This window comes from Athene noctua, chromosome 25, assembly GCF_965140245.1.
Source record: "Athene noctua chromosome 25, bAthNoc1.hap1.1, whole genome shotgun sequence".
Classification (NCBI taxonomy): domain Eukaryota; kingdom Metazoa; phylum Chordata; class Aves; order Strigiformes; family Strigidae; genus Athene; species Athene noctua.
The window spans coordinates 3,779,832-3,803,135 of record NC_134061.1 but is presented as its reverse complement, the minus strand read 5'-3'; the positions used below and the strand labels follow the sequence as shown (position 1 = coordinate 3,803,135).

The 23,304-nt window shown below is 55.2% G+C and overlaps 2 protein-coding genes across 14 annotated transcripts in view; one reads left to right on the top strand and one right to left on the bottom strand.

Moving 5' to 3' along the window:
* The window catches only part of TANC2 (tetratricopeptide repeat, ankyrin repeat and coiled-coil containing 2), a 289,333-nt gene extending 277,278 nt beyond the window's left edge, over nt 1-12,055 (top strand). For 10 of the 13 annotated variants that reach the window (XM_074926925.1, XM_074926923.1, XM_074926924.1 and 7 more), the window contains 3 exons: nt 9-155; nt 2,077-2,177; nt 4,213-12,055. In XM_074926925.1, coding sequence (XP_074783026.1) covers nt 9-155; nt 2,077-2,177; nt 4,213-6,169 — 2,205 coding nt within the window. In that variant the 3' untranslated portion in view covers nt 6,170-12,055. Of the gene's footprint in view, nt 1-8; nt 156-2,076; nt 2,182-4,212 lie in introns of those variants that run through there. The other 3 variants (XM_074926922.1, XM_074926920.1, XM_074926929.1) reach the window with 2 other exon arrangements.
* Nucleotides 12,056-12,960: 905 nt separating this feature from the next.
* On the bottom strand, nt 12,961-15,990 carry CYB561 (cytochrome b561). Its single transcript, XM_074926854.1, has 6 exons — nt 15,817-15,990; nt 15,067-15,274; nt 14,755-14,853; nt 14,581-14,684; nt 14,353-14,510; nt 12,961-13,731 (listed from the first exon to the last, which is right to left on the bottom strand). The coding sequence occupies exons 2-6, from the start codon at nt 15,266-15,268 to the stop codon at nt 13,533-13,535; spliced, it is 762 nt and encodes a 253-aa protein (XP_074782955.1). The 5' UTR covers nt 15,269-15,274; nt 15,817-15,990; the 3' UTR covers nt 12,961-13,532.
* Between the last annotated feature and the right edge of the window lie 7,314 nt (nt 15,991-23,304).

The following is a 23,304-nucleotide window of genomic DNA, read 5'->3' as shown; positions in this document are numbered from 1 at the left end:
TCTATTAGAAAGGTAAAGTGAAAGAGGCTGCCCAGCGCTACCAGTATGCTCTGAAAAAATTCCCCAGGGAAGGGTTTGGAGAAGACCTGAAAACCTTCCGTGAGCTCAAGGTGTCACTCCTCCTCAACCTCTCCCGATGTCGAAGGAAAATGAACGTAAGTCTCCCCCTTCTTCGTGTCCTTAAGTGCAAACTGCCAGCTTTCTGCCTCTGCACAGAGACGTGTCCATCCTCCAGTCGTGCTTTGACCTCGAGATCTCTCCTCTGTGTAACCTGGTTGTCCTTCACAGAGCACTGGCATTTTATAATTCAAAAGAAGTAATGATTTAATATGCATTTCTGATGATTAAAAATTCATTGCTATGTTTATAGCTTTTTGAATTTTTTATTACTCCCTTTTGATGATGATGTGAATTGGGGGTGGAGGCATTTTCCAGATTTCTAGGGCAGCAGTGAGGGAGGAGCCAGGAGATGTGCTCCTTGGAATACTAATTAATTTAAAATGAAGGAGCATATGCTTAGGGGGCTAGCACTTCCCCAGGGCAGTGACTCATCCAGAAACACCCCCACATACTCCCTCTCCTCCCAGAACTGCCAGATCACTGTCACTCTCCCCACTCCCATCCAGCAGCATCTAGCGACCAGCTCCTGCAGCATGTCTGTTCTCCCAGCAGGCTGGTGCCACCTCCCCCTTGCTCTCTGTGCAGAGGCTTTCACCTCTACAACTTAAAGTCTCCACAGACTCAAAACGTGAACTCTCCACCGAGGCCATGAGCCAGTCAAGGAGGAGAAGGGGGTTTTGTGACACCTTCATTGCTTTAAGCTGTGAAGGAGAAAGATGTAAAGCAGTGGAAGTCAAATCTTAATGCTGGGGAAGAGACACCACAGTTTGTAGGAAAAGTGTGAACCTTCTTTTTAAATGAGCCAACTCACAACTAAGCCTGCACTTGTAAGGACAGGATTTTTGGTTTATTGTTAATTGGGGAATCCCAGGTTTTGTGATAGAAAATTTCAGAGGATTGTAATTGCTCCTGCAGTTCTCATGCCTATAGATGAGACCATAAAGGTACCCACCTCTTGCCTACATTCCCAGTTTACTCTATTGGACAATATCTCTTCAGTAACTGCTACTGAAGGTACAAACAAAAGTATAAGCTTCCCCAGGCCAGGCCTCCACAAGAGTTTGCTTTTGAACAAATCAGGAGTATTCTTCAGTCCCTCCCCCAAGAACTGCTCAGGGTCATAGCCCAAGTCAGCAATCCAAAGCAATGTTTGGTTGTGAAATGAAAGCTCCTCCACTGGGAACAGGACTCCTTCACAAGTGCTGAGCTTCAGCTGAGCTTAAAGTTATGTGAAGCATTCAGGAGAAAGCAAGGGAGGACAGGCCTCAGTCTGAGCTGATAGCCTGGTCTCGCGGCACTGCCACTCCAAAGCACCCAGAGCAGGCTCCATCCCCTGCGGCCACCCTCTCCCTCCCCACTCCCAAACTAGTCTCCCAGCTGAGGTGTAGGGGAGAGGCAAGGAGCAGTGGAATGGTAGGACACCTTTGCCAGGAAAGTCCTGTTTGTAGCTATTGAGATGCCGTAGTCCCTTCCTTCATGTGCAGTTTTATTCAGCCCCTTCGAAGTATGTCAGTGTGTTTCAGAGTGGGAAGCAGAGGGCGTGGGAAAGGTTTCCTATCGCTTTCAACTATGGAAAAAAAATTCTTTGTGAGATTACATTCCAGCCTCTGCGAGACCAGATGTTTCCTCAAGACTGTAGGTTGTTGGAGAGGGATTGCATGCACTTGTTGGGGACACAATCAACGAGGATGGAGCCAGCAGCACGCTGGCCTTTGGGGGTGCCAACAGCATCGGGTGTTAGGAGAGGGCTTTGAGCCTTTGGACGTGCCGTTGTAGCGTTGTAGGCTGTAAACAATGTTGAATCCATGCGAAATATGCCAGTAGCCTCAAGTTTTCCATGGTACGTGCGGGGGAAAAAAAAAAAGTCCATATTAAGTTTGTTTTCTTCCCAAACTGTATATATTTTTATTTCTATATCTATTCAATTACTTATCTGCACACCTATTGTAATGACAGGATTTTGGAATGGCGGAGGAATTTGCTACTAAAGCACTGGAGCTGAAACCGAAATCTTATGAAGCTTACTATGCAAGAGCAAGGGCCAAACGCAGCAGCAGGTGAGGAGAGAGAGGGAAAAGTGCAAGGGGCTGGTCTCTCTGGTCTCTTCAAGCCTGGCCACACCAATGCAGGCACCCACCGTGCAAAACAGTACTGCACGGGAAGAAATGGCAAAGGAGTATTCCTTAATGGGATTACAAACTTCTCAAACTCCAAAGTAACACCCTCCCTCATTTGGTAATTTCTGGAGACAGCTGAAACGTTTTGGGAGGTTCTTCTTAGGTTGAACTTTGTCTGAACATCTTACTACACTGGAAACTTTTTACACCAAAAGTTTGGGTACTCTTTTTAAAAACATGCTTTAGTTCAACCACAACTTGGACTCAAAGCAAAATATGACTCGTGGAAGCCCTGTGGCCTGTGTTGTGCAAGAGGACAGACTCATTCATCACAGTGGTCTCTTCTGGTCTTAAAATCTATGAATCTCTCTGTCCTACAGCACTTTTTGCAAAGCAGAAACTGCTGACTCGCTGTGCAGTGACTCTGCAGGCAAGCGCCAGCCGGGGAGCTTTTAGCCACAGCTTGTGCTCAGAGCACTGCAACCAGCTCCTAGAGAGCTGCAGCACTGGGATCTCTCTGCATCTCAGATGGAGCCCAGAGGATTCCCGTTTTAACCTCCCTGAAGGCTAAAAGATGTGAGATTAAATTTGAAAACCTATCAGTGCCATTCCTAAATGAGCTGGAGGGCTTGCTTCTGAGTCCTGTGCGCAAGGACTGGGCACACTGTCACTGCATGCACCTCGCTTTTAAGCAGCAGCCACAGTGCCTGGTGTGGCAGTGCAGAGAATCACCCGTAGCTGGAGGTACATCGAGTCCACCTGTGCAAACATCCCAGCTCAGCAGACACTGCCACCGTTCGACCTTCCCTGCTGGAGGTGATGGGTGGAACGGGGCTCCTGGCCCAGCTGGTGCTGCGCTGCCTGATCCACCGGGGCTTGCTGTGGGAGGTGAAGCCCTGACCTGAAGTCCTGCCGGCTGAGCCACTCTGGCCCAATGCCTTTCCTTTAATGGTTTTCCTCTCCATTGTTTCCAGAACGCTTGTAAGGAACTGGGTTCCTACACCTCCCCACATACAAGCATCCTTTTCTCCCCAGGTCTCTCCATCAGAAACTGCCACCACTTTGACTTCTCTTATTTCCCAGTTTGTGCCCAGCAGCACCCCTGAGGTTCAGCACAGTCCAAGGAACAGGAGGCTTTTCCTTCCTCCACCTGGTTTTCAATGGCTTGTGCAAAACCTTAGGCTGGTGTTGGGAGGTGCTGGGGAAATTTTCACGGAGATCATACCCCCAGATGACAATCGTGTTCATACAGATGGTTTTTCTCAAAAGCGAACAGTGTCCCTGTAAATGACAGTGCCCTTCCCCAAACTGCCACCTTCCTTGTACTCCTCACGAGCTGGCCTTTCCCTTGCAAAGGCTTCCCCAGGGGCTCGCAGGCTCCCTAACGTTGCTCAGTTCCTTCATTCGGAAGAAATTAGCCAAATCCATTGCAAAATTGGAGAGACAAGCCTCGCCTAAAGCGCTGACCCGTGGGAGCCACTGAGCTCTGGAGCCAGCCCTGACGCTGTGTGGTCTTGGCATCGGGCAGAAGTTAAATTTTCACTGGTGTAGGCAGTTGCAACTCTGTCAAAGCTGCGTTTGTTTACCGTAGGGGTGAGCTTGGCTCTTGGTTATCGATGCTTTGGTTTCCCCTTTGCTAAGGCAGGGGCAAAGCTCATGGTGGTGCTGTGAGGAGTCATTAATTAGCCCGTAACATACATTGCAAAGGACAGGCGTTTTTCCTCGTCTGGGTTGTGCCATCTCAGGAGAGTATTCTCCTCTTCTCCAGAATGGCTGGCAGTGTTTTCCTTCAGTTTGAATAAAATAAATCCGAGTGAGACACACAAGGCAGAGTCTGAGAGGCGCAGCGAGCGGTGGCAATCACAAACATCTCCCTCAGTATCACGGACAAGCAGCTTAACCCTCCGGAGCCTCCGAGAAGGGCTCCATTCAAATCCAGAGTAATTTCAGCTCTTGTTTCTATCCCTTTGTCAAGCAGGCAGTTTTCAGCAGCCCTGGAGGACCTGAACGAGGCCATCAAGCTGTGTCCCAACAACCGTGAGATCCAGCGGCTGCTGATGCGGGTGGAAGAGGAGTGCAGGCAGGTGCAGCAGCAGCAGCAGCAGCAGCCGCCGCCGCTCCCGGTGGAGCCTGAACCCGAAGCCCAGCACGAAGAGCTTTATTCTGTGCAAGATATCTTTGAGGAGGAGTACCTTGAGCAGGATGTAGAAAATGTTTCCATTGGCTTGCAGACAGAGTCCAGGCCAAACCAAGGGCTGCCCATCATTCAGAGCCCACCCCCATCCCCAGCTCACAGGGACTCAGCCTATATTTCTGGCTCACCTCTTGGCTCTCATCAGGTCTTTGATTTCAGGTCCAATAGCTCCGTGGGTTCGCCAACCAGGCAAGGGTACCAGTCCACGTCTCCTGCTCTGTCTCCAACGCACCAGAACTCACATTATAGACCCAGTCCTCCGCACACATCCCCTGCTCACCAGGGCTCCTCTTACCGCTTCAGCCCACCTCCTGTTGGAAGTCAAGGGAAGGAATATCAAAGCCCACCACCTTCTCCTCTTCGTAGAGGCCCTCAGTATCGTGCCAGCCCCCCAGCAGAAAGCATGAGCGTCTATAGGTCACAGTCTGGTTCCCCAGTTCGTTATCAGCAGGAACCTAGCGGGGTCAGCCAGCTCCCCGGTAGACCAAAGTCTCCGTTGTCCAAGATGACGCAGAGATCTTTCCAGATGCCCCAGCTTCCCGTGGCCGTGCCGCAGCAGGGCCTGAGGCTCCAGCCCGCCAAGGCGCAGATTGTGAGGAGCAACCAGCCCAGCTCAGCCGTCCATTCCAGTACTGTAATCCCAACCGGTGCTTACAGCCAGGTTGCCCACTCGATGGCCACCAAGTACCAGTCGGCGTCAGGGGAAATGGGGGTTAGCCAGAGCAGGCTGGTCTACCAGGGCTCTATTGGGGGCATCGTTGGCGACAGCAGACCCGTGCAGCATGTTCAGGCGAGCCTCAGCGCAGGGGCAATCTGTCAGCATGGAGGGCTGGCAAAAGAAGACCTTCCGCAGAGACCGTCCTCAGCATACAGGGGGGGTATGAGATACAGCCAGACACCCCAGATCGGGCGAAGCCAGTCCGCTTCCTACTACCCAGTGTGTCACTCGAAGCTTGACCTGGAACGTTCTTCCCTCCCCGCCAGCCAGCTGGGCTCTCCAGATGTGTCTCATCTCATAAGAAGGCCCATCACAGTTAATCCCAGCGAAATCAAGCCTCACCCGCCGACTCCAAGGCCCCTGCTCCACTCGCAGAGCGTTGGCCTCCGCTTCTCTCCTTCCAGCAATAGCATCTCCTCCACCTCCAACCTGACTCCCAACTTCCGCCCTTCCGCTTCGATTCAGCAAATGGAGATTCCTCTCAAGCCAGCTTACGACAGGTCGTGCGATGAACTCTCTCCGGTCTCTCCCACGCAGGGGGGTTACCCCAGCGAGCCAGCCCGTTCCCGGACCACGCCGTTCATGGGAATCATAGATAAAACCGCTCGGACTCAGCAGTACCCCCATCTCCATCAGCAGAACCGGACCTGGGCTGTGTCATCAGTGGACACTGTCATTAGTCCTACATCTCCTGGCAATCTCCCCCAGCCAGAATCATTTAGCCCGCCTTCTTCAGTCAGCAACATTGCCTTTTATAACAAAACCAACAATGCACAGAATGGCCATTTGCTAGAGGAAGACTATTACAGCCCCCATGGGATGCTGGCCAATGGGTCCCGGGGAGACCTCCTGGAGAGAGTCACCCAAGCCTCCTCGTATCCCGACGTCAAGGTGGCAAGGACGCTGCCTGTGGCGCAGGCCTACCAGGACAACCTGTACAGGCAGCTCTCCAGGGACTCCAGGCAAGGGCAGACATCCCCAATCAAACCAAAGAGACCATTTGTGGAGTCTAATGTGTAAAAGACGCTTGTTGGAGTAAGACCCTCATGTTTTCAGCACACACTTCCAAGCTTGATTTCCATGCATATTATTATTATTATTATTTTTATTTCTCTTTGGTAGCTACATGACCAAGTTTCTCCGGTACTTTGTGTGGTGGTCAGACAGCCATGCACGTGCTCCAGCCCTTTCGTTCCCCAGCTGACCGTGAAGCCAACATCAGCCGAGCCAGTATCGTTTGCCCAATTCCAGCTAAGTTCCCAACCAGGATATCTTAGTACGTGGTGTGGGGTGGTCCAGAAATAGCCCCTACGCAGCGGGAGGTAACCAGCTCTTTTTCAAGAGACGATCGCGTTCGAACTAAATTGGTTTCTTTTGTCTCGATGAGCTCTTAGACAATTCTGATGAGAATTCCGAGCGGGAGCAGAGCAGGGATCACAGGAGCCTCTCCCAAGGCTGCATCCGCAGGTCCCCGTGCTAGAGGGGTCGTTTGGCTCTTTGCCCCGAGGAGCAAATGACCCACAGAGAGCAAGAGCACGATGTGTTTTAGTACCCAGTAGCTATGCACAATAACCATCCTGTTTCATCTGGTTTATAGCGTTTTAATCCGAATGGGATTCCTTCGTTATTTAATTACGTCATCGGCCCGAAGGGGTGGGGGTCACGCAATGCTTTGCTGCTTTGCAGGCTACCTGCCAGCTGCCCCAACACCGATTTGTTCTGGGGCATTTTACAAGCATTGAGAGATTAAAGTTGGCCCTTCGTATGCGTTTTAATCAGCCAAGGGAATTGGCCTGAACTGGGATTATGAGAACTACTTCTTTCACACATTAGCAGGTGACTGCACCTCACACACAGCACCACGTTTTCACTGGGGGTGTTGGGGGTTTCATTTGGTGGAGTTTTTACTTGCAAGGAAAAAGAAAAAAAATTTGATTTAGAAAGTGGTATTCAGGGAGGAAAATTGTAAATTTTAATTATTTTCTTTTTTTGGGTTTCATTTGGTGAAGTTTTCACTTGCAAGTTAAAAAAACTGGTTTAGAAAGCGGTATTCAAGGAAAAAAATGCAAATTTTAATTATTTTCCTTTGGGTTTCATTTGGTGAAGTTTCTACTTGCAAGGGAAAAAAAAAAACAGATTTAGAAAGTGGTATTCAAGGAGGAAAATTGCCAATTTTTTAAAAAAAATTTTTTTTTTTTTTTTTTTTTTTTTTTGTGGTGTTGAGGATGCATAGTGTGGCACAATGGTTCCCGAGGCAGGAGGGGTCCTTCAGCAAACCCAGCCCTGCAGCATCCCTTCCCTCCAGCTCGCTCCCTCCCAGGAGATCCATCTCCCCCTAAGATCCATTCCCAAAGTCTTGGAAAGCCATTGCCATGTTCCATACTCGTAAATGGGCGAGATAGTGGTTTGCTTTTTACGGAGCTGTAGTTAAAAGAGAGATATTTATAATTTATTTATGCGATATATTTCAGGACATTTTTGGGGTTGGGTTGTTTGGCGTTTTTTTTTATTCTTATTTTTATTAAACAAATGCAAATCACATCAAGACAGTGTGGAAAGCAGGGGACGGTTCCAAAATCCTTTTTATAGGATTTTCAGTAATTTTCCAATGACTCTCTGAAATTTGGGCGGGGGGGGGATGAACTTTCTTTACAGATTCCTTTATTACTGGTGGGTTTGTAATCTGCCTTTTCAGTTACTGAGGGCGAAGGGTGGGATGAACAGGGGGGAGAGTGATAACCCTGTAGCTTGTTTTAAAGCAAAATAGTGCCTGTTGCCCGTGCTGAGCCTCACTCATATCAACTCTTAGGAGCGATTTCAGTGCTGAGCAGGAGGAGCAATACCTTTCGGTGTTTCCAAAGGGCTACGTGAATAGGTTTGCAAGACTTCTTGAACCAAATCATGGGGTCCAGCCTCCGCTGGTGTAAATGAGCATATCCCCAGCACGGCATCAGTGCAACTACATCCATTTACACCAGCTAAGGACTTGGTCCAAAACTCTTAAGCAAACCCTGGCTTCGATGCGGCTTTTGTTTTTTTTCTGTGTGTCACTCAGCACATCTCGTTGCTATTTCGTTGCCTCAGAGCAAACTGGGACGTGCACACCTTGGGATGATGGAGGCTTGTGTCTCATAGACACATCGAGAGCGTTCGGGGCGGGGATTCCTCCATGGGGTTTGGAGATTTTTGTGCTCTTCTGGGCTCTTTGGTCTTTGTCCAAGCCAGTATTTGGATTGAGGTTGGAGTTTTCTTCCTCAAGGTGCAACCCAGTGCTGATACTTTGCTTTATTACAGGGCTCTGTAAAGCGGGGAGCGGACTGGGGGACCCCTCGGTAGGGCGGGCTCCCCGCGGCCGCGGGGACACTCAGTTCCATGCACTATTTCTCTCCTTGTGAAGGGGGTGTGATGATTTTTTTTTCTTCCTCTTTTTTTCTGAAGCACCGTGTTCTGCTTTGTGAGGAGTAACCAATCCTCTGCTCCACACACAGTTCCCCTGTAGCTAGGACACGCGTATCTGTGGGTCTGGAGTAGCACCAGTCGCTTTGCTGAACGCCTCCCATCCTCCAGCTTTCTGATCGAGTGAGTGGTTTCCTACCTTTAGTTGCTTCTTTGAAAGGAAAGAGTAACCAAATTCAGTCCCGTCCCTGTTTTATACGGCTGCAGCCGTGAGCGAGTTCTCTGAGATGCAAACGGGACAGTCCGAGAGCAGCGATGTGAGAACTGCCCGCGCTTCGCTTTCGCTACCCACTGCCTTGTGCTCCCCGTACTGTCCTTCCGAAACGTCCCCTCACAGCACTTCTGTGTGTAACTTTTGGGTTTATGAAGATGTTTTAAGGGAAAAAGAAAACAGCTCACACTTTGAACACAAACACCAAGCTGAAAGAAGGCTTAAATACTGCAGCGTGCAGGTTTTTTCACAATACCACGTGTTACATTTTTCACAGGATTCTTGCACTAATGGTTTTCCATCTGTTCTCTCTGTAAATGGGTGCACTTTACTGTTTGAATTTGTTACTATGATAAATACTGGATATTTAAGCGTGAGTAGTGTCTTCATTAGAAAATAGCAAAGCAGCTCTTGTCTCTTAGTGTATTTTTAAAAAAAAAAAAGAAAAAAAGAAAAGAAACAAAGCAATGAATCATAACATTTATAGCACAAGAACTGACTCTTGTATATAAGCATCTACAGATTGAGTAATTTTTAAATACAAAATTATTTGCAGTGGTTTTAAAGCACTTCCCCGGCAATTCTCTTAGGGACAGCTGAGGCAGGATGGCTGCTGGAGTCCCCGGGTGGGTAAGGAGCACACCTCTCCCTGGAAAAGCTGTTACACAGTCCCTCATGTCCTCAAAGTCACGATTTGGGTTTGGCGTGGTCGGAGAGTGGAGGTCGTTGCGTGTTGTGCTGTCGTGCGTGGTCCTGCTGCTGTGCGCGTGGCTCGGCGCGAGGCTCGGGTCTCGCCTGGTGTCCCCTCTGATGTCCCCTCACCCTCTCAGCTCACACCTAGATCTGGGGAGCCCCGGCCGCGTTGCAGGAACCAGCGCAGAGTTTCAGACGTGGTGCTGTCTTGTCCGTCTGTGCTACGTGTTTAGTTACTCTTTGAGTAATTAAGATGTGGGATGATGCTGCCAGCCGCTGACTCCGTCCCTTCCCTGGCTGCAGTGGGGGCGAGCCCCCATCTTGCAAGCAAGTCAGATTTAGGTGCACCGAGTAAACCAGGTTCTAGATGACACTGAAACCGCCAGGTTTGGTTCTTGGGGTGGGCTGGGTGGGCGATGCTGAACCCGAGCCCCGTGTTCAGCTGCCCTTCCCACCAGGGGTGTCTTGTCCTCTGCCTGCACCCACCCCAAGAGCTGGGTGTGCTGCCCCAAAGCTGAAATCTTCTTTCCCAGGTGCGGGTGTGGGCATCTGCCACGTCCCTCCTCGGGGATTCACCCACTTTTGCGTTGTCCCCCAGGCTGGGAGGATGCTCCAGTCCCAGGGGAGGGGACACCCGCCTGGTGGGGGGCTCTCTCCGGGTCCCCACCAGCCAGGCTGGGAATGGCATCGGAGGGCTTTGAAAATAGCCTTTAGTGGGCGTTGGAAGTGCTTAGGAAAGGGAGGGGTTTACAGAGAGATCCCTTGGGATCTGGCTCCGGAGTGCCACACTCTGCGTCGCTGCTTGGGAGGGCACAGACTGGCCGGCTCCCGACGAACCGAGGCGTGCGTCTGTCCATCTGTCTGTCCCTCTGCTGCCTGGCAGTGGGTCTGTCTGAGCACTGAACTTTTCGGGTTTTTTTTTCTTTATCCTGGCTGTAAAGAAAACCGCTTGGCTAGTGTGAACATTTGTGTGTGTGTATGACAAATACCTAAGCCATACTTGGATTAGGTCCGGAACCAGGGTGGCTACTAAATTCAGAGCGATTCAGTCCCCTTGTACAAAGGTTGCTGTATATTCAGGGTTACCCAGAAGAAGTCTAGCTAAAACCGAAGTGCCAGCTCTGCCTTATCTAGAGAAAAGCAAGCCAGCGTGCCTGCTACTCCTCCGCCTTCCTTGCAAAGGTGGGTCCGTGGTGAGCTGTCGCGAGCTCTTTGGTGGTTGTACTCTGCTTTAGTCTTGGGAATTCAAGATAACTCTTCTACTGGGATTAATGGTGTTTAACCAAGGGCTTAGGGGAAGAGCTGTTGTACCTGCTGGGACCTCTGCGGATAAATGCCTTCACCCCTTGCTGGTTGCTCTACGCGAAGTCTGGTGGGGTGCGTGTTGGACACAAAGCACAATGGTTGAAAGTTAATCTGCGTTTTTTTCAGATTTGTGTGAATAATTGCTGGATTTTCATTCAATCAAACTCTTTTTTCTAATATAAAACCACTAAGGGCTCAATTCTTTAGCAAGATGCGTTCATGTCCAACTCCTGACTATACAGCTGGATCTCACCGCAACAGTTACAGACCTACCTGAGAGAAAACACAGCTAGCGCGACCGTCACCGGGAAAGCCAACGGACACCAAGCCCATCCGCTGAATCCTTTCCTCCTGCTCATTTTCTAGCTGTCACGGTACTGGGGAGTCAGCAGCCGGGTCCCATCTGACGGGATCGCATCCTCTAGTTGAGAAAACAGGGCTGCTTTGCCAAAAGACTTTGTCCCTTCCAGGTGACGCTGTCCGGGGACGGCGGTGGGGGCTGCGGGTCGTCTCCTCCGGCAGGTCAGGGTCGTGCTGGGTGGGTGGGAAAGCGTCAGGCCCAGGGAACTGGGTCGCTTCTCCGTGGGTCTGCCTCGCTGTGCACTGATAAGCCAGACACTGAGAGCAGCACTGTGTGCTACGTAAAGTCCGTTTTGTTGCTACACTGATAACCCAGAGACTCGTGTGGACTCTGCCAGTACTGCCGGTGTCATCCCTGTCCAGCCTTTTCTTTCCCATAGTGTTGCATTCAGCGTTTCGTCTCCCTTCTGTCTTCACATCCGAGAGGATCTGATTTGGTACAAACACGTACAGTACACACACCTTGTGCTTTGTACAATTCCCTGGTTGCCATCCTCCAAGACACTTGCTGGGAAGATCTTTAAGACACTTAAATTTTCCTTTAGCTTTTCTATAATTCTGATGTAAAGGACTTTCTCTCTGTACAGTATATTATTCAATGCATGTTCTGTTCTCTCTACTGATATATTGAACACCACACAGTTGTGATATTGTGCAGTGGGAAGAGCAACCCCTGCCGACAGCGGAGGCCTTCGCCTCTCATGTATAAGGAAAGAAAACATATTTTTTCCTTTGCTGTATTTGCTTGAGCAGAGTTTTCTTGTCTGTACATGTGAGCTGTGAGATAGATGTGAAAAGTTCAAAAGAATGCATTTCCCCCCCCCCAATGTATACAGATTGTAATCTGTACAATGAAAACTGTATGTATGAAAAAATGTACTTATTTATAAATGGTTAACACTTGGAAAGGGCGTCTGGCCTGGTGTTTTTCCCACGCTGCGGTGAGCGAAGAAGCGTGCCCTGGCTTCTCGGTGTGGAAATAACCTGGGGATGTCAGGATGGCACGAGGGTTGTGTCTGGCTGTCACTGTGTGGGGATGGGGACAGGGACTTGGTCCCACTGGGAGCAGGAGGGGTCAGAGACAGCGGTGCTGCTGCCCTTAGCAAAGGGGCATTAATAAAACAGGGGAGGGAGCTGCATCAGAGAGTTTTCTGGATTAAGTTGTGGAAGGCACAGCACAGCATTGTGAATGCTGGAGCCCTGCAGCTCCCAAGAACCCGAGTGTCTGCTGGCTTCATCCCTACCCAAACCCAGGGCTGGGTTTTGCAGCTGAACGCCCGTGCCCAGGCCAGGCTGGATGCCCAACGCCGGCAGGACACGGCCCATCGGGGTCGCAGGGAGCAAATAACCCCGGCTTGGGCTCGTGCCTTTGCCAGGGGCTGCATTTGCTTTCCGGTGCTGGGATCCAGGAGCTTCACCCTGGGCAGAGGAGATGAGCCCATGTCTCGGGGCTGCACCTCCTCATGGCGGGGGTCTCCCCCACTTCCCTGGGCACATCCAGTGCGTGGCCAGACCCTGGAGATGCCCCCAGGGGGTCCCTCATGCAGCCCCTGCTGAGCTCTGTGGCGCTGGGTGCACAGCACAGGCCCAGGTAGGACAATCCCATCCCACATACCCACCCTGCCCTCCCCAGCCCCTTGGGCAGCTCCTCTCCCGGCTGCTCACGGCGTGTGGGAGCTCAGGGGTACCCTGAAATGATGAGCTGGGGGAGCAGAGATGGGAGGAGGACAGGGTTAGCTGCAGACATTTATTAGGTCAGGAGCATCCACTGAGCAGACAACATCACGTGAGAGGGGAAAACATTTTGGATGTGAAAACACTGAACCTGCACAGACCCCAGGTTGCTCCGAGCCCCCAGGAAGCCCTTTGGGGGGAGCAGCCCCCACATGTGACCACACTGGAGGGCGATGGGCTGCCAGCGAGTGGGGGATCTCAGTGACGGCAAAGCGTCCCCTCTGCCCATTGGCATTGAGAACAGGCTTCAGGCTCCGGCCGCTCGCAGCGGGGAAATCTGGGCTCCTGCCCCCCGGTCCCCAGCGCAGGGCAGAGCCAAGGGACCCCCATCCTTTGTGTCCCACTGCCACTGCCAGCCCCTGCCACTGCCTGCGGCACCACCATCCCCACAGGACTGGGGTGGGCTCAGGGGGGGTCACCGGGGGCTGCGCAGGCAGAGCTGAGGAAGATTAAGGCCAAGCAAGGCTGAACCCAACGGGCAGCGTTACACCAATAAGCATGTCCTTCCCCAGCTGTCCTCGTCACCCTGAGCTGGGCAGAGCCCCAAGACACTGGGGACAGGGTACACAGGAACATCCCAGACACCACGAGGAGCCCGTGCTGGGGACCAGGGAGCTGGGGAAGTCACTGGCTGCCGCCACCGGGGCTCTCACCCTCCGTCAGGGTCTTGAAGTCCATGGAGAGGGCCAGCTCCTCGGCCAGTGGCGGGCGCTTCCAATCATCCCGCGTCAACACGTAGCCCACCACCAGCCCAAAGGCCACCAGCAGCACCCCCAGGGTGTTGGCCAGGACACCCTCAGACACAAAGTGGCTGTAGGAGTCCCTGAGAGGGCAGAAGAGGATGCTCAAGCCTCAGGGTGTGAGTGGCCTGTCCCTACCCTGGTTGGGACCCCCTCCTTACCCTCATCCTCTGGGAACGCACCCTGGGAAAGGTCCCTTTCCCCTGAACCAGAGCAAGAGGGGAGCACCTGGGTGCTGGTTGCTCTGGAGAGGGACACTTGGTGACAGCAAACTGGGGGCACAGTCCTATAGCGGGGCTATAGGCAGCCCAGCACCTCCTCTGGCAGGTGGGCTCCCCCAGGCAGAGGGAGGTGGCTCCTGGGGTGCCCCATAGACATGTCCCCACAGTGCTGGGGCTGGGGGGGACCCTGATGTGCACTTGGGGCCATCACCGTGTCCTCCAGCCACGAGGGCAGAGGCCTCATGGACATGAACATCCTGGGGGTTTCTGAAACCACCTGGGTATTACATCCCCATCCCCAAAGAAAGCTGTTGCAGGATCCGGGCCTCGTTAAACATCATCTGGGAAGTGACTCAGCAGCTGCAGAACTGACTGCCTCGGGGGGAGATTTAATAGCCACGGAGCCATGGCCTGAGCAGGAGCCAGACTCTGCCCCTTTGCTGGGGGTCTGGGGGCTACCGTGTCCCCAGCTCAGTTACGCACCTGATGTTGAAGAGAAGCATCTCGGTGATGCCCAGCAAGCAGACAGCGATGGAGAGGGCGAAGAGGGCTAGGCCGAAGAACACATGCTGGGGTTTGTACCGGCCACGCAGTGAGAAAGAGGCGCCGGGGAGCAAGAAGAAACCGCAGCCCAGGAGCCACTGCGGGGACACGGGGATGTTACAGGGTCCCTTCCCCTCCCCGGGGGCCCAGGGGCTCCCCAGCCCTCACCTGCAGGAGGTAGAGCACGAAGGCGGCCATCCCGCACCAGCTGTGCAGGCTGTACATGTCAGGGATGCCCTTGGTCTGGTGGAACTCAAAAACGGCGACGATGCCTGCGGAGAGGAGCCCGTTACCGCCGGGGCAGGACCCGGCCCCCCCGCCCGTCCCGGCCCCGGCACTGACCGACCAGGGCGATGAGCAGCGCCAGGCCGTGGAGCAGCGCGTGTAGCGCCTTGGTGGAGCGCTTGGCTTCGTGCCTGAAGACCCGGTAGACCAGGAGAGCTGCCGGAGAGAGGGCACCTGAGCATCCGTGGGGGACCCCCCCGCCCTCCCCAGCACCCCGCGTCACCCAGGGGTGCTGCATGCAGGTCGGGGGGGGAGATCCTGGAGTATCATCCCGGTCTCATTTGTCCCCGTTTTGTCCCCTTCACTCCCCGCCCCGCTGCAGGTCGGGGGGGTTTTGGTGGCTGCAGCTTGTCCTGCAGTCCTGCTCACCGTCACCTTGGAGGAAAACCATGCCCAGCACCATGCAGAGGGGGTGGACGTTGAACTGGAGGGGGCTGTGCCAGGCCACGCCGCCCCGGTAGCGGCCCAGCCAGGCGCCCGTGGTGGCCAGCACCGTCAGGCCCAGCAGCTGTGACACGACCACGTAGGCCGAGAGCCCGGCGGGGCTGGGGGGTGCGGGAGCCTCGTCCATGCCGGCCTGTGGGGACAGAGATGGGGAGGGGGGGGGGTGCAGCGAAGCCACAGGTGTCCCCGCGTGGCAGCGGGGTCGCGGCCAGCCCCGGTGCGGGGTCCCACTGCCACCAGTGTCGGTGCCGCTGCTCCGCCCTCACCTGCCGCGGAGCCGGACGCTTCCTGGTGCTGCCGGGGCCACCGCGTCACCCGCACCCGGAGGTGGCTCCCAGCCGCCACGGCACGCCCGGCCCTGCGCCCCTGTCCCTGCACGTCCTGCCCCAGCCCTCCTGCCCCTGCCCGCATCCTGCCTGCCCCAGCCCTCCCTCCACCGCTGCCCCTCCATCCCCAGGCCGTGTCCCACCCTCACCCCCTCCCCAGCTCACCCCCCCCCAGAGCCCCACAACACCCCCCCCAGTCCTGCTAGAGGAAGGCAGCGCAGAGACAAATCAAACTGCTTGGGACCCCCCGTGACAAAAACAATGGCCCCTGGGGACAGGGGGCTGTGCGCACCCCCGTGCTGAGGAGGGACGGACACGCTGCAGCCGCCCCGCGGCCCCCGCCACCCACCTGCACCCGCGTCGCGCTTCGTGCTGGGTTTTCCGCCGGTGCTCCCCGCTGGCCCGGGGATCAGGGCCACCTCCACCGGCACAGGCACTTCTCCTGCTTCTCCACCAGGAAGGGCCAGCAAGCCCCAGCCCCAGGGGCCAACGTCCCACCTCTGCCCCAGCCCCACCGCGGCTGCCTCTGGGGAGGAGCGCCCGGCCGGCTGCGCAGGCAGACCCACGGTGCTGCCAGGGCTGGGGGAGCACGGCGGGGAGGGGGGAGAAATGCATTAAGACCACGCACACACTTTATTCCCAGCCACCTTTATTGGATCAGCCGGATAAGTGGGTTAAGGGAATTGGTTTATCCCATTAGGTTGCACTGCGAAGGCCGCCTGCCCGCACCGCCCGGGGCCATGGGGGGCTCTGCGGGACGGACACGGGGACCAGGCTGGGGGGGGCTGTGAGAGGCACCAGCTCCTTCCTGCACCACAGCAGCCTCCCCCAAACCCTCACCACTGCCGTGGGGCTCCAATGGGGGTCCCAAATGGGTGCCCCTGCGGCCCCAGCCCCGCGTCCTCCCACCAGATGCAAACACCTGCCCCTCGCACGGGGGCCAACCTGGTCCCCAACCGCGCTGGGGACGGCGGGGCAGGGACGGACCCCCCCGCCCCTGGGCGCGGGCAGCGGGACACCAGGAGGTGCCAGCTGGTAATGGGGTCTGGAGTTGCCCATTTGCCCTAAAACTGGCCCATCCGCTGCTTCCACAGGCAGCCGGGCCCCTTCGCAAAACTGTCCCATGGGGGGGATCTGTCTGTTGCCCCCCCCCAGCCGCGTGTCTGCCCCCCTGCACTCCTAGCAGCCCCCAAGCACAGCCCCAGTCCCCCCTCCCAGGGCAAAGCCAGTGCTCCCCAATTTTGGAGGAAAAGGGGGGGTTCTGCGGTTAACCCCCCCCACGTGGCCTGGGGAGGGGGATGGTGTGAGCCCCCCAGCAGCCCCTCACCATGGCCTCTGGCTGGGACTCCCCAAAACCCCTGGGGGAGGCCTTGGGGGGGCGTCTCCGCTCTCGATGGGTCTATAATCTCATGCAGGGGAAGGGGCTCGCTCCAGCTCAGAGCTGGGGGGGTTCTAAGTGATGTTTTGGGAGGGGTTGGAGGCAGACACCCACACAGCCCCCCCGAGCCCCCCCAGCCCTACCTGCAGATGCCGGGTGGTGCCGCCTGCGCCAGGCCCAGCGGTGACAGTGTCTGAGGGAGGGACAGGGCCACCGCGTTGGCAAGGCAACAGAGTGATGGCAAAGCGAGGGGGGGCTGCACCCCCCCACATCGCTGCGGAGGGAGGGAGGGTGCCATTGCAAGCTGGGGAGGGGAAAAAGGGGCTGCAAATTGAGCGGGGGGGGAGGGGATCACCATGAAGCGGGGAGGGGGGAAGAGCTGTGTATTGTGTGGCCCCATCCCTGAGGGGGTGAGTCACTGGGGGGGGCGGTGTAACCCCCCCCCCCAAGCTGTGCCAGGCCCTGCTTGCCCCCACACCCTGTGACACCCCAGCCCCAAACCAGGCCAGGAGACCACGGCCTGGCTGCGTCAGCCCTGGGGGCTCTGTCCCCTGTCCAGGGCACACCGGCCTTGTCACCGGGTCCTTGCGTTCTGGCAGCGCTAACGGGGGCCCTGCCTGGCTCTGGCCTAACTGGGGCCCCCAAATCCCCTGCACCCCCTCAGCAGCACCGGGGTGACGTGCTGGGGGCCAACACCCCTGCAGGGTGGGCTGGGAGGTGGCAGCAGGTGACATGTCCCCAAGGAACCCCCCCCACCTCCGCTTGCCCCCCCCCCCCCCTCGGGAGCCCCTCCAGCACCGCCGGCCACATCCTGCGCTCCCCAGTGGGGTGTCCCCGAGGGAGAAAAGCCTGGAGAAGGGAGATGGGGGGGTGTCCCCCCTCCCACCCTCCGGAGCTTCTCCTGGGCAGGCTGCGGGCGGGGTCCCCCGGGGGATGCAGCGCTGCGCCCTGGAGCGAGCAGCACCTCCGGACGGCCCCCGCGCCCTGTCCGTGTGTCCGTGTCCGTGTGTCCGTGGGACCGTGTCCATGTGTCGCACGGTGCCACTAGGTGTCACCAGGAGCCCGCGGTGCGCAGCGCCCGGGGGAGGGATCGACCTGGAGCATCCTCGGCCCTGATCACCCGTGGGATCCGGAGTGACCGGCTGGGATCGGCACCACCCGCGGGTCTGGAGCCCCAAAAGGACCCGGAGCACCCCCTCAACTCCCCCGGGCCAGAGCACCCGTGGGAGCCAGCGCAGCCTCACGCCTGGAGCGGCTGGTGGGGTCTGGAGCACCCATGGGAGCCGGAGCTCCCTGGGACCTGGGGTGGCTGCTGGGACCCGGTGCCCCCCCTGGTGCAGAAGTTCAGGTGTAACCGCCCCTGCCTGGGCACAGGGTTGCTCCCCCCCCCCCCCAGCCCTTCCCCTTGGGGCTGCTCTCACCTGCTCAGCTCCTCCTGAGCAAAGGCACCCCTAAAGACCCTACTGAGGTTTCCAACATCCCCATCACCTTCTTCCCTGTCCCCGCTGTGGACTTGTGCCGTGGGGCACAAACCCCAAGAGCCATACAACCCCCCGCCCCAGCATCAGTGTGAATCAGCAGAGCCGAAATCCCAGTGCAGCCCCGGGGCCTGACGGAGACCTGTCACCCCAAAAGCAAAGTCCAGACCCCTCTGCAGCCCGGGGCAGAGTCCCAGGGCCACCACCCTGAGCCTTCGCCACGGGGAGCAACCCCGCCGGCACGGGACACCGCGTTCAGTGCTGCCGTAGGAGCTGCTGCTGCCTCCCAGCCTGCGGCCAGGCTTTGTGACTGGGAAATGGTTTACCAGAGTTAATCAGCTAAAGTCATAAAAGCCACCATAAACTGCAAACCTTGAGCCGTGGGGCTGTGCTCGGCCAGAAAGGGCTGGCCGGGCGTCTGGGCAGTGCGAAGGGAGGATTTCCCCCACCACGGGCCCACTGAGACCCCTGGAAAAGCCTCAAAGAGGATGGAATTTAGGCGTTCATCCTTTAGGATACTTGGCAAGACGAAAAGCTTCAACCTCTGCTGTTGTAGTACAACACCAAACAGCTTTATAAATATTTATAATTGCATCCAGCCCAACAATCTTGACTTTCAGCAGTCAAAACCCCTACATGATTAAATGGACATGGTTGGTTGTCCCATCCACACAGCGGGGACAAACCCAAGGGTGGCACGTGGCAACGTTTTCCAAGGGGTCCCTGCACCCACTGCCACGTGCTAGGGGCCTTGGAAGCAGCTGATCTGGCAGCAAACAAGCCCCTTCTACACTGGCAGCACCTTCCTCTTACCAGGGAAGAGCGAGCCGTTTGTAACCAGCTCTTTCATTAAAGACATTGCTGGGGGCATAATGGCTTTATTAAATCTGCCTGAGCTTTCCCTGAGCTGGCAATAATAAAATCCTCCTTGCACTGCCGGGACAGTGACATGCTGGTCAGGTAACAGAGCCGGTGCTGGCTGTCCTGGCATGGACCTGCAGGGCTTGAGGATGTTTGGGGGAGCTCAGGGATGTTTGAGGGCGCTCAGGGATGTTTGGGGTGCTCAGGGACGTTTGGGGCTGCTCAGGACTGTTTGGGGCTGCTCAGAGATGCTTGAGGTTTCTCAGGGATGCTTGGGGGTGCTCAGGGATGCTTGGGGGGGCTCAGGGATGTTTGGAGGGGCTCAGGGATGCTTGAGGGGGACCCAGGGCTGCCACAGCTTCCTGCAGATCAGTGAGTTGAAGTGGCTCAGCAGTTGCTGCTCCAGCTTCCCGGCTACCAGCCAAGCCTGGCACCCGCTCCAGGTTTGTCCTGGGCTGCCGAGCACCCGCAGATTGACAGAAGCATCATCAGCTGATAATTGATGGTAAAACCAGCAGTTCCTGTCCTTCCCCTGCTGCTCACTCCCACCTTGGCATGGGCAGCTTCCCTTCCCTCCACCAGAGATTATCAAATTACCATTTTGCTGACCTAACCTCTTTTGGTTTGGTTTGTTGGTTGGTTTTGTGTTTTTTTTTTTTCCCCTTCCTAAATCAAGTTTTTATCGCTAAGAAATGCTAATTTGCAAGATGCCTCCCCGGAGGATTGAAATTCAAGAGCCCAGCTGTGTCGGAGGAGCCGAGCTGCTGCCTGAAACAACCTCACCCACTGCGGTTCCCCATGAAATCCCAAACCTGGGGAAAAATTAACAGTTTTTCACTAAATATAAGAAGAAAAAAAATGTCACGTTGGAAGGTTCTGGGGCTGCCAAGGGAGAGGCTATGGGGTATCTTGGGATTAAGCACAAAGTGCCCTGTGGGGTCACGGTGAGGAGGTTGATTCCCCAATTCCCTGGAATTCCATGAAGGCTGAAAAATGGGTGATTCCCAGCTGGGACAAAGCTCTCCCAGGAACCCGGCACCTTCCCGGGCTGGGGATCGGAGCAGCCTGGCTAGAAAAGACCCTGGATCTCCTCCAGGAAGCAATTAAGTCACCCTGTACTCCCCCTCACCAGGAACACAACTTTGCTGAGCCGGGCGGGTGATACGATCAGTGCAAACACTTAATCTCTTTCAGAAGAGGCTGAAGGCACGTTTATGGCGATTTTTTAATAGCAGCTTGGATAAACAGCCGCGATATCCCGCGCCGGGCTCGCAGGGGATGATTAATGCTCCCAGAGCAGTCACGCTCACTCGCCTCAGGGCTGGGATTGTTTTCAGTTATTAAAGGAGGGGAAAAAAAAGGAAATAATGGACTTTGCAATGTTTTATTGGGCTGATGGGCGTGAAGGGAACACGTTGGCCTCTTTGCTCACCCTGTATCCCTGCCCAGCTCCAACTGGCTGGTGTAGAAGCGGGGATGGAGGGATGAAGGATGAAGGATGACAGATGAAGAGGAAGGGATGAGGGATGAAGGACGAAGGATAAAGGATGAAGGAGGAAAGATGATTTCTGGCCAGGCTTTTACTTCTTGCCCCATGATGCTCCCGGTCATATGCCTGGCACTGAACACATCTCCTGCACTGTGGCTGGGGGGCTCCCCAGAGGGTGGCTATCAGGGTCTTGCATTTATTTATGACCCTCCCAAGACATGGGCTTCATTTAGAGACCCTAAGCCGATGGCTGCCTTCAGCACCTTGCATTTTCAGGGCCTTGCGATGCCATAGTGCATCCTCGGGCTCTTGGCACTTATCCCAGCCAGGGGGGTGGAGCCTGAGGAGAGCCTACAGTGGAAACCATCTCCATCCCCTTCCCATCCACCACCGAGCCACCCAGTGCTGCCAGCCTGGCTCACGTGTGTCCCCCACACCCACATCAGGACCAGCCTCCCCAGGGTCATAACCCTTGTCCCAGGGCAAGCATGAGCTGGGAAGCTTTTTTTTGCATGGCAGGGTGGAAATAGTGCTGATAAGAAGGGTTTCTGCTGCGTTCAGCCTCTGGCAAGAGCTGAGTGTGCACTTGTGATAAAGCAGCAATCGCTGCTGCGCAGCTGGGGGTGACCACCCCACAGCCCATTGCACCCCATCCCCATGCAGAGGGGACATGCCAGGCTTTAAATATATTTTATCTAGGGAAAAATCTGGAAACAGCCCCGCAGTGTTGTTAAAAAACCTCAGCAGAGATATTTTGCAGTCAGACAGCAGGACCCGGGAGTGAGGACTCCTGGGCTCCTCTCACCATTCCATTCCCCAAGCCCCGGTGACGTTGAAGGACTGGCCACAGCACTTATTCTAACAGTTCATAATTATTTTAGCAATCACAGATCTGAAATAAATGGCAAAAAACCCCAGTTGCTTGGGGTGTTTTTTTGTATTTTTTTTTTAAAGATCAGAAAAAAAAGTTGTTTGTTTAGATGAATAATTTGGACTGAAGAGGTGATTTTTCCTCTCTCCCTCACGGCAGCGTCACTGCATCTGGGAAAGCAGCTTAGCGAATTATACGCTATGATAATTGATTGAATTCATCAGTAAATAAAGCAGGAGCCTTTAAACTTGGGGTCTGGAGAGGGAGGAAAAAAATTCTCCACCAGTGATTTGTACCAACCAGCACAGGACCTATCGCACCCATGAAACCACAGCTATTGGGAAAAGTAACAAAAAAGGCTGCACATCTGATAAAAAAAAAAGCTTTTTGAGGTTTAAATCAGGAGGGACTCCTTTCTCTCCTCTCCAGAAACTCCTTAGTTGCTCAGAGAGATGGATAAGACAGGAGTTTTGAAGCACCCTTGAATGCTTTGAGAGATGCGATGGGGAAGCCAAAAATGTGGTTTATGACAAAAGAAGGTAAAAATTGGCTTGAGCATCCACAGCCAGTGGCTGTAGGGCTGGGACATACCCAGAAAAGTCACCAAATCTTCCCAGCACCAGAGCCATCCCCAAACACCTGCTCCTTCACACAACCACCCAAGCTCGCTCTCTCCCATCACACCACTATCACAGCCATTACCTTGCAGCTCCCCTAAGAAATATTTGCTGCCAAATTCCTTATTTCCTCATTTTGGGGATGCTGGAGCTGGGGGCTGCACCAGTGGGTGCGCCTGCCAGCACTGCCAGCAGCGGACAGGGAGATTTAGAGGTCTGGCAAGCCAAGGAGCTTATCTAATATACTGAGAGCAAGTCGTGCTCCTTCACAAGTGAGGCACCACCACAGTTGCACCCCCCCGACGTGCTGCAGGGATGGTCTGGCCACCGCACACGTGTCCATGCACACGTGCTCCAGGGAGGAGGAGGAGGAGGACATCTCCGTTCAGCTGGTGATGGCGATGCAAGCCGATGGGAAGCATCCTCCCGGCCCAGGGTAGCCGCCGGGGACACCACATCTCACCCAGCATCTCTCGAGCCCACGTCCCCGCGAGTCATTTAGCATCCGTCTCCGTGGCAACATGTTTTTCACATCCTTCCATACTTCCTGTCCCTCTGGTCTGTGGCACTGGCAGCCCCCGGTACCCTGCCTGCCGGGAGCAGGTGGGAGTACATCACCCACCCTGGCACCCCTGAGAGGGGTGGAGAGTGGGGACCGGTCCCTCTGCTCTGCAGGGTGTCCCATGTGTGTCTCAGAGCCCATCCTTGGTGGGTGCTGGGGCACAGCATGGATTTGGGGCAGGACAGAAGCACCAATGGGCATCTTCAAGCTTGCAAGCACCTCACCTACCTTCCTGAGCCAACAGCCAGCACTCTCCCACATGTAGGATGTTTTTCTGCCTGACCCCGGATGGAGCTTTATAGGATGGGATGCCACGAAGTTGTGCTCATCCTTGGAGATGCAGCCATCAAAAGGACCTTTTGCCCCGTACAATGTCCCACTGCAGCCCCTCTCGCACCAGCCTTGGAAGATGTTCATGTGGAAAATGAAGGAGACCTACCCTTCCCCTGCGGGAAACACCAACTTTGGAAAAGGCTTCGCTCGCTGGGATTTCCAGATACCAGCACTCCGCTAAGATTGCAGAGCCCATTTCAGCCCCGCCGCCCTCCCGAGACCCCCGCCGGTGCCAGTGCTGGAGGCTG

Coding starts and splice junctions, on each gene's coding strand:
- CYB561 (XM_074926854.1), bottom strand. CDS start 15,268: ATGGACGAGGCTCCCGCACCCCCCAGCCCCGCCGGGCTCTCGGCCTAC. Junction 14,685..14,754: donor GCTGCTCATCGCCCTGGTCG/GTCAGTGCCGGG, acceptor TCCTCTCCGCAG/GCATCGTCGCCGTTTTTGAG. Junction 13,732..14,352: donor ATGCTTCTCTTCAACATCAG/GTGCGTAACTGA, acceptor CTGCCCTCTCAG/GGACTCCTACAGCCACTTTG.